The 19,726-nt window shown below is 25.4% G+C and overlaps 1 protein-coding gene across 1 annotated transcript in view; it reads right to left on the bottom strand.

Moving 5' to 3' along the window:
- The window catches only part of LOC112594101 (atrial natriuretic peptide receptor 1), a 288,296-nt gene that overhangs the window by 14,773 nt on the left and 253,797 nt on the right, over positions 1-19,726 (bottom strand). Inside the window, exons 15-18 of the mRNA XM_025338728.1 lie at positions 16,359-16,524; positions 9,622-9,771; positions 918-1,110; positions 660-834 (exon numbers count right to left, since the gene is read on the bottom strand). Coding sequence (XP_025194513.1) covers positions 660-834; positions 918-1,110; positions 9,622-9,771; positions 16,359-16,524 — 684 coding nt within the window. The remainder of the gene's footprint in view (positions 1-659; positions 835-917; positions 1,111-9,621; positions 9,772-16,358; positions 16,525-19,726) is intronic.

Genomic DNA, 19,726 nt, shown 5'->3' with positions numbered 1-19,726 from the left:
ATATATGATTAAAACAGTGTATTTTAAGCTGGAAAAACTTTTTATCACTTATTATTTATTTGATGATCCTGTTGTTTTTAAAGTTATATATTGTAAGTCATACTCATATTATGTATATCTACAAGCAGCATACATGATATTTACTTTAAACATATATGTACATATCTGTATATATGTATTACGTCTGCAATTTTAAACCCGTGTATATTGTATAATATACACGAGATAGTCTCTGTTCCTTATCGTTTATAATACTACGGTTTTGTGTATTATATTACAATCCTACAATCTTCTGGGGTTGGCGTAGAAAATGGTTTGATATAATAATAATTCATATTTAAGATATAACGTCTCGATCTGAAATTTTAGTAAAACTAATTTAATATAGTTTGTAATATATTGTGTTTTAGTGACATTTACTATAATCGTAATCCAAACTCGAGGGAGTATGTTTAAGAGCACTGACCCAGTGTGCCAGTAAAACGTTTCCAAATGTCTAAAGTCATTGTGTTTGGATGTTTTCGTATAAATTAATTAAAATATAATTACGGTAAGCAATATCATAGTCGTTTATGAAGCATACGAGTGTGTAATATATGGGCATAGATATCACTTTAAAATGAAATTCGACAATTTAAAATAATCGTATTGTTACTTACCAGTGTGCATACCGATACGCAATTTAAGTTGATCGTCTGGTCTGTGTTTGATAGTGAAACTGTGAACAGCTGATCGTAGAGCAAGTGACATTCGAGCTATCTCGCGTGCGTGTGCGTTTCCATTGCGAACCGGAAGTCCAGACACAACCATGTACGCATCGCCGATGGTCTCTACCTGAATTAAAAAAAAAAAAAAAAAATGTTCAAAGTATACCGTTGATATTTTTTTGTTATTAAATTATATTTCTTTGAGCTTGCCTTGTATACATCAAAATTTTCTATTATAGAATCGAAACACGTGTAAAGATCGTTGAGCAGATCTACTACTTGAAGTGGAGTACTTTCGGCGCTTAGAGACGTGAAACCCACGATGTCACTGAAGTAAATCGTTACGTTGTCATAAGTTTCAGCCACCACAGATTGTCCCAAAATCAATTGACTAGCAACGGACCTAAATGGTGAAAAATAAAATAAAACCATAAAAATATTATTAAGTAAATTGATTAACTGGTGGTTTTTTACATAACGCCATTTATAGTGGTCGATTCAAAATCTTTTTCAATCAGATCTATTGAACTGATTATTTTTCCTATGTAAAATATCTATAGATTAATAAGTAATAACTATAATATGATATTTTTTATTTTAATAATTTATCCAGATTACCAAATTTTTTTCATTCAATCTGACTCACATAGTTTTATTTTTAAATAATTATATTAGTAAAATTTCTTCATATTCAGCTTTATAATTTGTTCACTGAAGTGATCTCAAAAAAAAAAAAAAAAAAATGTAAATTGTTATTTTTTAATTATTATATTGTTTTTAATAAAAGTAAAGGTTTCAAATTCCAAGTCAAAAAAAAAAACATTTACAATATAAGTAAGTACCTTATTTTACCTTAAATGGATTTGGCTTATGATGCCTTGTAATAATTACATTTTATTGGGAATATATAATATATATATATTATATATTTACAATGATTATATCATAATAATATACTTTGGCATTAATAAAAATGGAAATTTCTTTTGTTTCGTTATTAGGTATTTATGATAATGAATATGGAATAGAGCATAGCCTAATTAAAAAGTATATAAAATTAATAACCAACCGCACGAGAATAGAGACGGCATTAAATTAATTATCAAAAAAATAATCTTAGTAGGAGGGCTAAACGAGTATATATTTTTTAAATTGACAGTGTCAATATGAAGTCTATCACTGATAACAGCATCTCCAAGCACTCATGAAATCGCGATTTTATCTCGTAAAAATATCTTTACAAAGTATTCATTCTTATAACGAGAGTATTTTAATATTTTTAAATTTAAAATTGCAATTATTTTATGTAGTAAAGTCATAAATGATAAGTATTTATGTGAGAATAAAACAATGAAGTGTAAATATCACGGAAGTTCTATGAGTTTTTATTTACACCACTATAATTATAGTAGATAGTACGAGTATAATAATATGGTTTGCAGTTCATTATTAAGCATACAATGTTTGTTAATGATCATACACGAGAATTTTGATCGAAAAATCATATTTTGTGAAATCATAAGCTCATAAATATTACGTGAGCAATTTAATAGTTCGTAACCGTAATAAAAAGTTTTGTAGTAATTGAGATTCATAAATATTTCTTAATTGTAAACTAACTAAACTTTAATATTCAATAATAATTATTTATTGTTTTTAATACCAAGTAAACGTAAATCATGATGTCCGTTATAAATTCAATTTAATGTGGATATTGTTGATAGTGTTCAATCACAAACGTAAGAAGTAATAAAATTGTGTGATAATAAAGGTAGATCTCTCAGTGAAAATAAATTAAATTAAATTCTTTAAAATAACTTCAAAAATAATATATAGTACAAATAAAAATAATGCCCGTTTTAAAATACATCTAAATTATTAACAAATACATTTTAATATATCTAAGATCTACGTAATGAAATATCGACAAAATTATATAGGTACGTTAATATGAAGTTAATATTTAATGTAACGTAAGATTTGTTTGGTTAGATATAAAAACTCGATTATCATATCGAAATAGTAGACACAATTATTGTAATCAATACATTTTTTCGCGTAAAGAGATATGAATATAGTATATTTATTGGTTTTAGAGGAAACTAGAATTTGATTTATAGTCCTGCACCTCTATGTACATTTTTTTAAGGATTCTATTGGTTCATAAAAATAAAAATTATGAATTAAATTTAACATTGTTTAGGTCTAAGTCCTAAGGTCGTTATGGTTTATTGAAGTAATGAAGTGTTTTTAAAAGTATAATTCTTACACATGCGTTATTGCTAAATCGACGTTTAATTTCGTTGCAAAGTTTTATCGTATATTTAAATAAAAAAATTATAAGCGATAAAAGTTGTGAGTAAGACATATCATGGTGTATTTTTACTAACTAGTAATGCTTTTGCCTATTATAAAAACTGATATGCTTAAATTTGTATATTTTTGGAGTAGGTTTTATTGAAACATAAAATAAAAATAAATATAATATAATATGTAAATTGTAAGTATTAAGCAGGATATCCCAGGGTATTTCTATTTGCGTAATTCTGCGCAAGGCTTCAGTGCTAGTGCGTATTGCATTATAGAGTTTCCATACATCTATGAGGAATGATAAATTGTCATACTTATAGATAACAATTCTAAGCGAAGATCGGTTTAATGTTTACTATACATTATTTACGTTGTTTTTAAAATTTGAAGTGTTCATAAAAATAAATTGTAAATAATGATTAAGGACCGATGTAAAACCCAAACAGCTTATGTGTATATGCTACCCATTCGGCATTTGAAATGCAATTAATATAATGTTTATTCAATTTATATATATATTATAAATTGTAAATATATTAAATAAAAAATAATAATGATTAAGAAATGTCATGAATGTTTGTTCTATGGTAAATAATAATAGTTACATAAAGTACAAGCAAGAGCCTTAATACGATATTGTAGTATTAGATTATAATTTGTTTATGGTATTATTATATTATACACGTAATGGATAAATGTATAGGTACTACGGTATCCGTAACAAAAACTTTCGGAATAACATGATATTGTTGTAACTTTAAGGTGGATTGCTTAAGTTTCAACAGTAAATATCAATTTTAACCAAAGTTGTTAAGTAGAACGTAGTACGAAAAATAAAATTTGTACACACAGAATCTGAAATTCGAATTTAATAAACGTTATTCACATGTTCTCCGGCTCTATAAATCCAGAGCGCAGTTGTGTTTATGTTATGTCAACGCTATGCATTTGTGTTTTATTGTCGGTAGTATTGACTTATTGTACGATTTTAAATTCTAATGTTTCACTGAGCTCAAAATACATGGTGCATTATTTATCAATAATGTCTTAACAGCTTATGTTTATTAATGACGAATAAATACTTTAGCATCGTTCATAAGTCATAACATCTACACCTAATTAATGAAACTCGATAATAAAACTCTAGTAGCGTCAAATGTTAATTTTTTAAAAATTATTTAATAATCACAGTTTATGTATTGTTATCTGAAGTATGTGAAAAATAAAATAATTATAAATGGACAATATAAAGCGATGTTGGGCTTAGTTATTTAAAGTCACATAATTAAAATAATAACCACCCATTATACATATTCTATCTTTTTTAATTTAAGCATAATATTCTGAATCAATAGACGTATCTAAAAGAACAGCTTGAACATATTGTGAATTCGAGCATTATATTTTCAGATTGATCAATTCAAGAAAATAATTTTAATTCGAATTCTTTGAATGAACTCTATTCAGAACTCGCGAGAAATTGAAATGCTTTTACTTATTAACATGATCAAGTCACTTCAATAGTATTTTGTTTTTTACATATATTTTTGGGTCTGTAAATGTTTAAATATTTAAATGCAATAATTACTAATATTGCGTTGTGAAATTGTTATTAAATTAAATTTTAAATATATATGTATTATTGGTTTAATACAAATTATAATAATATCAATACGACTAGAATCAATAATCAATGAATATTTACGATACGGTCATTATAATAATTATTATTAATATAATTTTAAATTGAATTACATATTATTTTCTGTATGATCAATTTATTTTAAGACATGGGATATTTATTTACTAGGATTTACTTTTTAATAATTCGTCAAAGTACTACGAGTAAAATATTATTATACTGTAAAAATGTTCTTAATTTATTGTTATTTTTAACTTCAATACAGCTAATTCAACAATAAACTTTCAAGTTAAAATTAATCATCATTATGATATTTCCTGTTCGGAACGCTGACGGGCAAAAGTTTTCTGCATAAACGTTTTTTCACATAAAAAAAAAAGAAAAGAAAATTAAAACGATAGACAGGTACTTATTGTGATTTAATTTTGTCATGGACAATCGTAATGAATAACTTATTGTGTAACGAAAGGGAACATATATTGTTTTATCGTTTTTCGATACGTAAAATAATGATGCCTGTGAATACAATACCATCTATATTATAGTATCGCAGTCATGTTGCATCACTTTTTGTTTTGCGTATAGTTCCCGGTCGTCGCGAGGAAAGCTCTTGTCTCATTTATAATCATTGCCGGGATGTCGAAAGACTTCCGACGTGGCGCAGAAAATAATAATCCTGAACGCGAATATAGGATTTGTCCTTCATTTTTTTTTTTCGTTTTGTTCTGTGTGTATGCGAGTTAACTCGTCAAATCTCCGGTAGGTTAGCTCGTGATTCGGACTAATCAAGCTTTTAAGAATTTTATGTATCCGCCAACGCACCAACGCCACATCAATCATTTAAATTTATCGTATAAGAGTTTCGTTTAAGCTCAATGGTAAAAATCGTTTATGACCTCCATTCCGAATAGATGCGGATATATACCTGTATCATAGATATTAGACCGTGTAACGTTCTCGGAGGTTAATGATGCGCGAGAGATTATCTCAATACAACGGCGCAGGGTGAATACCAGATACAATGAAGGCTTATATTGTGGTGTTATTTTTTTACTTGCCAAAGTTTGCACGTTGAACATCGGGAAGATAGCCGAATTTTATTGTCGACACATTGTATTATAGTTTGCTTTTTTTTTTTTTTTTGAATACATTGTCAAACAATTATTTAGATTTGAAAACGCTAAAAAGTCAATTTACACGATGTTTGCGTTTAAATTTTGTGAAAAAAAACACATTAAAATTAATTGACTACCGAAGACACTTAGGAATAATATGATTGATGAGTCTTTGTTGCTTGATATTGCACCGTTCTATTAGTATTAGACGATTGCACAATGCGGCTTAATGGAACTCGGATCGGGATAAATGTTACGGAACTGAAGGTGGTACCCTAAAGTTCAATCTTTAGATAGTAAGTTAGGGGCATTAACTTGGTCATTGATAACAATAATAATAATAATAATAACTATAACATTATCTCATAATATTAATATGCTTTTATATATTATACTATCATTAGTGTTGATCACATTGGAGCCACGATAAACCACGGCATATTCACTAAAATATTTTAAGAAATTTATTTTTTTAATGATCATTAAACAATAGCACTTTGGATCTTTGATATATTTTGTATTATTCACATTCTTTTTTTTTCAAACATATTTATAAAATGTCCGTGTATTTGTATAATATATAGTTTTTTTTTTTAATATTATTTTTTTATATATATATTATATAAAGTTTTTTTATTTAAATTTTATACTACATGCTGATTTTTAATCCAGAGTTAAGTGTACATTTTTATGACGCCCGTATCAAACGGGTTATTTGTATATCATCTCGAATTGAATTATAATGAATTTAATTATTGTGTAAATATTAATATTTTATATTTTTTATTATATGGAGTACGTAAATAAATGCTTTCCTTTTTAACTGTTTTTATTTGTTTTCGTAATTTTAAAGTTTCTATCAGTGTAATATGTTATATTGTATATCGTACTGTTTACTGCGTTTGATATGAAATCATTGTTGGGAACTTAAATGTCAAAGACGACAGTTAAACTGACATCAGTTATAGTCACTAATAATTAATGGATACGCACAATTTGTAGTCGGTTCTGAAGTTAACACGTCATTATGTCGATATCGCAGCTGTAAGAATAATACAATTTGAGATAAAAATAACAAGATCATCAGTTCATTGCTAGACAGTCAGATGACATTACCCAAAAAACATGATATTGAATTTTATATCAGAAGTCGACCCATTAGTAAAACGAGGTTTTCTCATTTTCATTTTCCTAGCATAAAATGATACAAAAAATGTTTTTAATTGTAATGGTATTATTCATGATTTGATGATTTATTGATAATGTTTTCGACAGAAATATTAATCCCGTAAATACTAATATATTATAGGTAAAAAGAAATTTTTGAATTTAATTAACGAGTAAAAGTATTTTATGTCTACATAAGTTGAATTCAGAAGTAATTCAGAAAAAAAAAACTAAATTGAAACAATTTAGAATTGCATTATTAACTGAGTTTAACGAAAGTAAATGAAACCATGACTGTGTTTTATAAAAATATATTTAATCTGTTTTTACAGTATTATTTGCTAAGTAATTAGATATAATTTTTTCTCAATTAATACTCAAGAAAAATTTGGATTTAATTATAGTATTTCCAATGCCAAGTTTGGTATTAAATTATCTAAGATAAATTTTAGATTTTTGTTGTTTAAAAAAAAAAATAAAAATATTTAATAGGATATTTAATTTTATATTGTTATAAATTATTTTTACTAGTTAATTTGATATAATACACAAACACGAAAAATTAAGTAATAATGTTATAAAAAGTGTATGTTGCCTTTTTGTCTATTTAAATAAATTTAATACAATTTTAGCTGTAAATTGTGTAGATTGAATAATTTTATTAAACAAAATAATTCTGTATAAATGTGTAATTTGTTTATCATTTTACAAAGTAGGTGTTTTATTTTTTTTTATTGCATAAATTATTATTAAAAATTGTTATTACATGCATTTATACATAATTGTGAAAATAAATTAAAATAATGAGACCATCTATCATATCATCTCACTTCTTTGATGGTAAAGAAATCAATATGGTAATATGGTCACTGCAATAAATAATTTTTAAACATTTTAAATTTGACTACAAAACATAAATGAATCTGTTTCGAACTTACGTATTATGTGGTTTTTCATTGTTTGAGTGTAGATTTTTATGCATTGACCATTACAATAATAAGCGTCTATACTGTTACTCAATAAAATTTAAGCTGTACACCGAAAAATTGTTATTACTTTTTTGAATTAGAAAGTTCTTCCGATTTTTTTTGCATAAAATATAATATATATATTGAACCATTGTTATTAGTGAGCAGACATAATTATATGGTTTATTATACGAGTTATTAACCACCAAAGGTTTTATTTATTAACATGACTCTACTAATTACTGTTTCGTGGATAGATTATGTGATTTATTGGAGAACCATGATTCATTAAACATTATAGCTATAAAAGTTACGACGGTATAGGTATATTGAAATTTAATGCTCTAGTGTGAAACTATGGTCACTTTAAAACTAAATTAGTATCATATTATTTATAGTTATTAGTAAAATTATTCTCCCCATAGCTTAGTTAGCTTATACACTTAATGAAATGTATATACTGGTTGTTTCATAAATTCAAATTTTTTATCAGTTTTGTTCAATGTCAATATTTTGAGAAAAAAAAATGTTTATTGCTTTATGAATCTTATTTGAAAATGATAAATATTTTATATGATATAAAATATGTTGTATTACGTTACTTATTGTGTATAATAATAATAATAAAAATACTATAAGTTATTTCGTTAATTTTTCGTTAAAACTAGTTAATTTTAATGAAATATAATTTTTGGTTAAGTTAAAAAAGTATAAATTTAGTCTAACAAATTAGAATTTAAGTATAAAGTTTTCTCAAATGGATAAAATTAACCCTATTAGGAAGATATTTTAACACCTTTAAAATTACTAAGACTTTTTTAATGAAAGAAGTATAATAATATTTTTAATAATACCTTTAAAGACCGCGAAAATTTTAAATCCTCTAAAAAATGATATGAAGTAAGTTTTTAATGCTATTAACTATATAACATAATTATGTTAAGCTTCCTTATTTTTAAATATTCATAGTAAAGATTTTGCTTAAACATGTTTTTTAAACAACTAGGTCATAAGTGACAAAAATCTCCAAGTAAATATACAATTATTTTTATAGTTTTAAGATTTATTAGTATTAGTATTTATTTATAGCTGAATAAAATTAACATTGTTGTGATCAATTAATGGATAATTATGTTGATTATTATTATTTTCTAATTAAATAGAGAAATAGAATATTGGTGATCAATGAAAATAATTGAAATAAAACTGGTTATTATACATTGTGACGTCAACTATTATGATTCTCTTTACTACAATGGAATATGACTAAATGTTATAATATTGAATTAATGGCTGTAAGATCTATGATCCATTGGAATATTTGTTTTATGAAAAATTCGGGCTTTGGTACAAGTATTTAAAAAAAATATTTGAAATTCAAGCTATTCAATTACAATTAAAAAACAAATCTATTGTGTTTAGTGGTAAATTTTCAGTGGAAATTCGGTATCAATTATTACTCACCTAGTTTTGCGAGAATCATATTTTATTTAAACACTAAAAACATAGTATGGCCATTAAACATTTAACTTCTGTTTTCGAATAAGTAAGTTTTATAAAATAAAATTCTTCTTTAATTTATTCATTTTAAAAATCTATCATACCTTATTTAATCATATTAATGTACCTATCGATTTTTCGTTATGTGTTTTATAATAATGAAAATGGGTTTTTCATGGGTTTTTAAAAAAAGGCAATTAATGTTTACTTACTTTGGAAGCAATTGATACAGTAGTTCTTCACATTTTCTTTTTTCTTCCAAATAGTCTGCAGTTCTTTCTTCGACTAACGCTTCTAAATTGTTGGCATACTGCTCCATGCGAGATAACAAGTTGTCAAGAATATTGTTGCTTTCGTAGTCCCTGGATAATAATAATAACAATTATTAAAAAAAAAATATTATAATCATTTTTATATTAATTGTGTTTATTTTAAATCATTTGATTGTATGATAACTTTTTATCGATACTTAAATAAAAATAGCCTAATATTTTAACATAAATATTGTGTATATTTTATATATATATATATTTTACACTATTTTTTGGGATAATTTTGGTAAGAGTAAACTTAGTAAATTACCAAAAAAATATATTTTAGTTTTGCATATTGGGTTTATAAAAATTTATTATCGACATATACGATTAGATATTAGCTGATGATGAATGGTACATATAGATATAACTAAATTTTAAGTAGTTATGTACATAACCGTCTAAATAAATGATAAATATTTGATTTAACTTATTTTCCATGATGATATTGGTGAAATGATAAAATTAAGATTATTATTAAAATGATCAATACCGTTGTCGGAAATCTAATCGGTTTCTTATATTTTCATATAAAAAGGCTTTAATATACATTTGGGTATGATGAATTTTATAGATCAAAATTGACCGCTAATAAATAAAAATATTTTATTAAAATTTATTTTAAATAGTTGGATATTTTTAACTTAAATACACATCTTATACGAGAATCTATACGTATGTATAAATATGAAAATAGAAATCTTATTCACGCATGTTCTTTGAAATTACTCATTCTATTATCTTGATTATTTTTAAATGAAAAATTATACCAGCAGGTTTTTAAGCCTATTTCCGATTATATGAGTTAATGAAAAATCGAGTTATTAACTATTTTAAATAAACGGAAAAAACACATAAAGTTTTTTTTTTTTATCTGTGTTACCAGTTATTAGTTATTATTTGAAATTAGTATTTTAGTGAATAGTATAACAGTATAATAGCACTCTTTTCATTTTTTTTGGTTTACACTTTTGAAGCTTTATATGTTGTTGGTTTTTTTGTCCAGAATAAAAAGAAAATCAAATTTGGGTCGTTCAACAAAAAAAAAAATAATTTAAAAAAAAATACTGTTGTTTTATAGTCAAAAGAGCAACGCTGGGTGGGACAGCTATGTAAAAATGATATGTTGGAAATATAATTTAAACACCAAGTCAGAAAACCAAAAATATTATTTATTCGCACGCGTTACACTAAACGTTAAAATTACGCAGCTAAATTTAACGCGGATGGATTTTGTTCGGGCAACGGAGTGCGCGTTGACAGTTAGTAAATTGAGTAAATTAATTGAAATTGAGCGTCATTAAAGAGTGCGATACCTGTCGAGACCATTTGACGTTGTGACATATTTCTTGAAGTATTTAAGAGTGTGTTCCAATGTAATCCAAAAGACGCATGGCAACACAAATGTAATTATTAATAAATAAACAATAATGTATATGTAGTTGTTTTTATTATAGTTAACAAATTCGCAGTCGCGTATAGGTACAATGTAAAATATATCTTTTCACACCCTTAATATTCATTTTTAATCAAAATACTCAAAGCCACTTGTTCAAAGACTTAACATATGATTTTCAATTTTCAATGGTTTATTTCGTTCCTATAAATATCACTAAAATGTTATTTACTTTTGAGAAATTCCAATTCCTCCACCCTGTAGCCCGATCGTCTGAGTTAAAAATTTTGGCGTCTCTTGTCCGAGTTAAAATCGTACGTGACTTTTAAAGGTGTTCAATCCCCGTATTATGGGCACAGTGAAGCATAAAAAACATCCGTCTTTTCACTAAAACCCGTGGTAATTTGTTCATCCCACCGTAGTTATAGTGATTTATCTACAAAAACGCCGGAAAATCCGCTATCGAATTTCCGTTCGCAGCAGATTTTTATTGCCGTGCTCAGAATCCACGTGCCGAAAGATATTGTCACGCCAAAGACGAAAAACGATTGTAAGTAGTTTTCATACAGGGTCGGCATCAAATTATATTGACTAACTGTTATTATTCGTCTGACGTCATTTATTCAAAGCAATTCATTTCTGACAATAGCTATCGCATTATTGTTTGGTTTATGACGTTATAGTCGATAAGTAGGCTCGCACTGTGACCCACGTGAAACCGTCTTACTGGACATTTGAGTAGCCATTAATGGACGACTATAAAGGATTTATATTGTATTTTATGGTCAGCTGTAAGTACATACGCATAGTGGGCATGTTCTATGACGTAGTTCATATAAGGCTTTGAGAAATCACTATACACGGACGATAATTTAGTTTTCTAAGGAAATATAATATGAAAATTTAAAAAACCTGTATATGTACTAGTTGTTATTAAGTACTCTATATATATATTATATATTTTAAAAGAAGGTTATGGAAATTTATTTATTTTTAATATGAAATTCCAACGAATTATTTAATTCACGTTATTATTGAACGATTATTTTCTGAAAGTTCAATGATTAGAATACTATTTATACTTCATATAAATCGTAAATACCATTTGATAAATTCGAGTAGGTAGTTCAGGAATATAAAATAAATGCATAGTTTACCAGATATACAATATTATGTACTTATTAAATTTAACAATGAACGAGAAATTATTTCTTAAAAAATAATGATATATGCAAATAGGTTTAAATTTCAACATTTTATTAGTGTGCATAAAAATATAATTAGTTTTTAATACTTAGCATAAAATAGTTTCTTAAACTTAGAATTATATAAAAATTTGATTATCAAAAAATTAATATTTAAAAATACGGAGAGATAAATATTTCTTATCTGTCTGCTTACAAATCGATTTGTGTCTGTTTATATATTTTGGCAAGCTTGTTTGGAATATCTTATGCAAAAATGTTTAAAAAAAAAACATTTTTGTTATTATATATATTATTATATCTGAAAACTGATGGATTTTTTTATTTCATAATTGTCAAATTTACTATCAATTATAATTAATCTAATCAATTGTTTTCACTTGAGATTGAATTATCTTTAAAATCTTTTTTTGATAATTATTAGATGTGAAAAGAAAATTTAGTTGAGAGTAACACACAATAGATGTATTATTCTTTACATTTAACTTGAAAATTAATTTATTTGGGTTTATTTTATGGAGTTTTATGTCAGCAGCAGTTAATATGGGACACAAATTTAAGTGGTTAGAACAATTATTTCAAACCTCTTAAATTAAATAACGCTTGCAAATAGTCTTATGAAAACATGTCACGAAATTGTTAAATCACCAAATGGTATCTCTGGATTAAAATCTAATTAAATATCAGGGTTTTGAATTTTAGTAGTTTTGGCGAAAAAGGCAAGAACAATTTTTTTAAATGAATTTATTAAATAATATATATTTGAATAAAAAATATAATTTCACTAATTTTAAAATTGAAGTGATTGTTCGTAGACATTTTAAAAATTAATTTCTCTACAATGATTTAATAATAAACTTGTGATTTTATTTTAACGAAGTTATTTGATAATTTAATAATTAATTTTAATTGTACGTTATAGATATTAATGAATGATTAGTAATTTTTAAATAATGTTACTATCAATGTCTAAATTGCAATAAATTTACCGCCTAAGTTAAACAGTTTATTATATATAATTATTAATTAAAATAATGATAATAATTATTAAAAAGGATTATCCTGTTAAAGCCAAATAGAAAAAAAAACTATACATTTATCATAAAAAAAATGTTGACGTTATAATATTCTGTGTGAGTATTTTAAAAGCTTACACAATTCATAAATATTTCATATAAAATAAAATACAGAATAAAATGTATTACATTTTATTCGACTTTAAAAAAAAATTTAAACTGATAAATTATTCTAGTGTTATTTTTAATATTATTTAATAAAAAAATAATTGAAGTTGTATTTTGTTATATGTATAACATATAATATTTTTGAGGTGACATCATTGTTTACTTTATATTTATTATACGAATAAAAATATATAATTGTAGTGTGTGCACAGTAATGTTTAATAACTAAATGCCAATAATAATAAAATAAAATAAAAACTCAGAATTTTATTTGTATATCATAATAATAATGGACTGTATTTAAATATAATGTTACAGCACACCACACATATTTAATTGTAAATAATTAATAATAAAATAATACAATCGTTTAATTAATTATATATTATAATATAATTACTACCGGGGTATAGGCGTCCACCTACTATATAATATAAATTTTAATATTTGACCAAAACTTAAAAGCCAACTCGGCTATATATACAATAATAATATAATAATAATACAAAATTAATAATATAAAATATGGCGAAACACCTTTTATGACGGCGCATTACCGTACATATAGTTCAGCTTCCGTGACCCACATAATACGAAGATAAACTGCAAATATAATATTTAATATCCGAAGATGACCAAAATCCAGGTCGAGTGCCCAACGCACCGACAATGGATTTCTTTGATCCTGTTGGTACCCGCGCACCAACAGGATCATAGAAATCCTGTTGGTGCCCGCGCACCCGCGCGCGATATAAAATAATTGTTTGCACCCGTGTGCAAAACAATCAACACCAAATTATCTTAATACATTAAGACACGACACTCACGTTCAAACCATGTGTCACCGATGGCAAAAAATTGCGACGTGACGCGTGTAAAAAACCAACAGTCATACAATGACAACGATGGGCCGGAGAAGACTGAAAAATATTAAAAACTGTCCTTTGTTCGAGGCGGCAGCCGGTTCGAACTATACAACGGCGGGGAGGGAGTAAGGTCCGTCTAGACGTTTCTGTCTTATCGGCGGAGACCTTTGACCGAGTATTGTATATTGTCATTTTTTTGGAATTTGGTACCGAACAATAATATTATAATATATTGCATTTTTATTCACCATTTCATTTCATTTTTTTTTTTTTTTAACTGAAATAATAAATATTTTATATCAAATTAATGAATAACCACGTTTTAATTTAGTTTGATGAACTTATACAATATTTTTATGATCGACTAATATGTATTATGTTAAAGTTTTTCATGTATACAATTTTTATTATTTTTTATAATTTATTGATTATTTTTTTTTATCATCTATTATATCTGTATAAAATTTTGAAGTAGCTATGATAACCTCTTGAAATGATTTATTGTTGTAAGCTGGATAAAAAAAAAAAGACAAAAAAAACTGAATAGAATGATTCAAAAATGCCTCTCGAATTCCTTTTGGGTTATTGTAAGAAATATGAAAAATTTCCTTCTTTTAAACTAACACCAAAAATGACTAGAGTACATATTTTTTTTTTTTAAATGCTTTTCAATTTCTAAGACTCTCAATTCCAAATTTGATGACTTTTCACTACCTACAATTCGTATAAAAAACATATGTCAAAAATGTATGTACTTTATACTTTTTTGTCTGCGTAATGATATTAGTTGTAATTTATCAGTCGTGTAATATATAATACGTCATATTTTTATGTTTGTTTTTTTTTTTTTAAGAAATGTATTTATTTTGTTTCTTAAATATTATATTTTAATGTAGATAATTAAAGATCTTATATTATAATATTACAATTGATGTAAATAGGTATAAATTGTTTTTTTCAATTCATTAATAGAGTATTTATTATTATAAATAAGTATTTTAATTAAATTACTTAGGATTTAAATAAATAAATTTTAATACTACAATGGCTTTTATGTTGTTATATCTTAAAATTATAATAACATATTATATGACCAAATAGTCAAATGCTGAGATTGGGGTGGTAATAATAGTTGGTTGCAGTTAACACATGAGTTAATAATTAATTTTTATGCTATTTAGAATTAAATGAGTTTTTAGTCATATTAAAACAAAACACAACATATTTAATTTTCAAAAAAATAGTCTTTTTTGTCTTTAATTATCTTGTCAGAATTATTGACAAAGTTACAGCCTGTTAAGTTTCTAATTAAATAGTTTGACTTTTGTTACGTCAAGTTATAACTTATAATCATTTGGATAATAAATACACAGTCGAATAACTATAGTCAATAACTAACGTTTTATAGTTGTATTTGATTAACAAACTAAAATCCATTAAAAAAAAAAAAAATTGTTGATGCGTGAAAATTCATTAAATATTCAACTGTTTTTATAAAATAAACTTTAAAGGCGCTGTCAGAAAATTTAGCCATTTTTAGTAAAAGTGAATTTTACGAATAACATACTTTTAACTCCAATAATTATTTACAGCGGACGCTATTAAAGAATAACTAAAACATTCATAATTTTGATAAAGGCGATATTTGCTAAATGATAATTATACATTTATTAGGCTAGTCTGAAAGATATTTATTTGAAATAGGTATTTATTTGAAATGCTTAGGTTTGTTATTAGCTATCCAGAAATTTACGAACTCAGCGTTTACGTGTAACTTTTCCCTTTTGTACCATAGTGAAAGTTTTGAATTATATATTTTACACGGGAGAAATAAAATCCAAAAGTTTAGACTGGTCACAAAGGGATCGTATGTTTGTGTTATGCTATAGAATAAAAACACGCTTCAGGAGAATCATTTATTGGAAAATAAAGGTTAATTGTGTACGTGAATGATTAATTAAGCTAAAAGTCTTTGATAGCTCACTTGTTTAATTTTCGTATAACTGTTTTTAGTGTGGTAAAATCAGGTCTGTCAGCCGGGTCTTCGGTCCAGCATCGTTTCATTAACAAACCTACTTCCTCTTCACAGCTCAAATCTGCTACACTTGGCCTTAGACATTTTTCTATGCTCTTCACGCTGTCTACGATTTCTGTAACATTATAAAAATAAATCTATTAAGTTTTGATAGACATGTTTAATTTTTTTAATTTATTGAAATTATATATTAAGAAATCTAGTTGAAAAGTTATATACACAAAATACTCTTCATAAGTACAAACATGAAAAGCTTAATCAAGATTTTCTGGATTAAATTTAATAGTATTAAATATATTATCAGATTAAAACTGATTTGATTGATATAACAATGTATAAATGAAATCGTTATGTTCATAAATATTGTACTACTATGTTAAATTAGGCAACACTGTACATAATTTATGCTTTACACAATTAATATTCTGAACAAATAGCTTGAACTATAACTAAAGAAATTACTTATATAAAATATTGTATATATGGGTGTCCAGTATCGATATTTCAAAACAAAAACGGTTCAATTGTTTGAAAATTATCAATTTTTAGATATTATTTATATTTTATTTTATAAATTTAAAATATAAATAACTAACAACAAATATTGCTTTTAAATAAATTTGTCTGAATGGATAGTTATTTTACAAAATACTATAGTTACACTACTTATTGAAGAAAGAATATTGATTAAAAATAAAATGAAATGAAATATTTTATATTTATTAATATTATTCATTTTTGAATATCATTCAATAGTATGATGTATAACATTATGGTTTCAGAATAATGCTAAAATATATATTTTTACGGTTATCCTTAGTAACAAAGAAGATTGTAACAAAGTTTCTATAGCCAAGTTTTGATTTACATATTAAAATGTTTGTCATTGCTCTTGTATAACATCTGGTGACAACCTAACACACCGAAACTAGCGTATTTTATGTCATAAAACAAAGCACGTAATGGCTAATGAACTCCTGTTATGGGCTGTGAACAAGCACAAAAGTGCGAGTTTTGGTAATTACGAAACATAACATACATTTAACGTTTACTTTACATAAATTACAATGAAAATAATAATAGTAGGTAGTAGTATAATGCTTATAACTCATAACTGTTACTAGAATTTCAACGCGTTTTATTATCACACTATCGGTAATTACATCTGTGTGTTGTATTTTATTAATACCAAACATATTTTTAAGTTAAAAGTTAATTTTTTTTTGTTATTATGAAGTGTAGATTATCGTGATTACTTCAACGGAAAAAATATGTGTTTATCCGTATTAAATTTATCTCAGTAAAAGTAATAAGAACCAACAAATCTTTAATTTAAAATTCTGTGTAAGTATTTTCTAATAATATACAAGCCAGTGAGAGTTATAATTTTTGACTGGACAAAAATTGTTAAGCTAAAAATATTTTTGAATAATTATTATTCATTAACAAACTAAAAAAACTGTTATTCAATCGATTGTAAAGTAACAGTAATTTTATGAATAAACCGTTTTATTATTTAAAATTTTAATACTGTTAAGATTTGACTCACACTCAAGTGAATTTTTTTTTTTATTTTATTTATTTGGATACCAACAAAAAAGTGATTCATCAAGTCTCAAAATATTTTTAAAATATCATCTTATGGTTACTCTGAAAAATAATAGTAATAGTTTCTAGTTTTATCGTGTCTGTATATAATCCGCTATTAATACATTTAAAATATTGATTTGAAATTCAGATAAAATAAGTTTTTTATTGGGGTACACGCTACATCATATTATATAAATAAGATAATCAACCGTTGATAATCAATAAAAACTAATTTAACCATATGACAGATAGTACAAATTACATTTATGCATTCAGTGTGGTACTGTTTTGTCAGGGTACCTGAAGTGATTTGATTCAATCCGACTTGACCTCGGCTACGTTTGGCTAACACACCGGTGAAATACTTGGCCTACATTGTAAACTATTATTATAACGATAAAGACGTTGCATTACATTATAGCGACGGTAAATAGAAATGCACATAAAAGTAGATAATATTAGTGCATCGTAGTAGGCGGACTTAGTAAGTTAATATAATATAGGACAACAATACTACAACAGTAATAGTTGTTTTATAGACGAGTGATAATAATATGAAATATAATAGCATAATTAAATCACGTTTTGTGTATAATGAATCGCTAACACAACGATAATAATAACATGATCATGAAGGTTAATAACTATGTTATGAAAAAATTGTGTATGGATTGTAACAGAACGAACTGACCATAATAATTATGTAAGAACTTCTATTCTTATATATTCTTATTATTTTTTTATTTAGATATAATAATTTATAATACGATTGTTATTGTTGTATATATATATATATATATATATATATAAAAAATTAACATTAATGAGACCAAAAGCCCTTAAAATGTACTACATATTATTTATTTACCTATGTTTGATAGACGTTATTTTGTATAAAATGTAATGCACACATTGTAATGATTTTTATGACGATTATGAGATCCCCGCTATACACTGTTTTCGACCCACTTTGTATCAGTGCTTTTATTTTGCATAACCGGAACGCCGTCTTACTATGAATGATAATAATATTGGAGTGTATTCCACGATTGTTATATTATTATTATTATCATCATCATACGCGACGAGATAAAAATATATTGTTATTGTTTACTAGATTAATATGGTAAAATTTAAAACTGGTTCGGCTTAAAATTAATTAAATATTATAAAAATGAAAACATTAAGTGTTAATCATAATTTAGCTAATTATTTGATACAGTAAATAATGATTTATAACTATTATAGTGAACGTGGAGTATTACAAACCGCGAATGACAAGTTTTCAGAAAGAATACTATGCTATTTCTCAAGTAATTTTTTTTAAAATATAATCAGTACATGATATTTTTTCTCTACGTGTTCAATTATTATACCAAAGGAAATCGTTCGGATCACTGTGTTTTGTCATTTTTAGATGAAATTGTATTGGCTAACGATACCAACAAATTGACACGTTTATTTTATTCGAAACCTTTACAATGGTTTTAGTGATGGACAATACGGTTCAGTAACTGATTTTAGTTATCATCAAGGAAATGCCATGTAGAGGTTTTCGTTATTTTTGTGACATTGACAGTTGTATTGGAATAAGAGCCATAGGAAAATTACAGTATGTATCTATTTAATATGATTACATATTAACGGTAGTAAACAATTTAATATACATTTAATTATAACGAGAAAACATTATTTTCAAAAGTCATATAATCTAGAGTATATTGCGA

The sequence above is a fragment of the Melanaphis sacchari genome, unplaced genomic scaffold (genome assembly GCF_002803265.2).
Source record: "Melanaphis sacchari strain LSU unplaced genomic scaffold, SCAv2.0 Contig21_pilon_pilon, whole genome shotgun sequence".
Lineage (NCBI taxonomy): Eukaryota > Metazoa > Arthropoda > Insecta > Hemiptera > Aphididae > Melanaphis > Melanaphis sacchari.
Note: the sequence above shows the minus strand (reverse complement) of the source record. Positions and strands in the feature narration are given on the sequence as shown.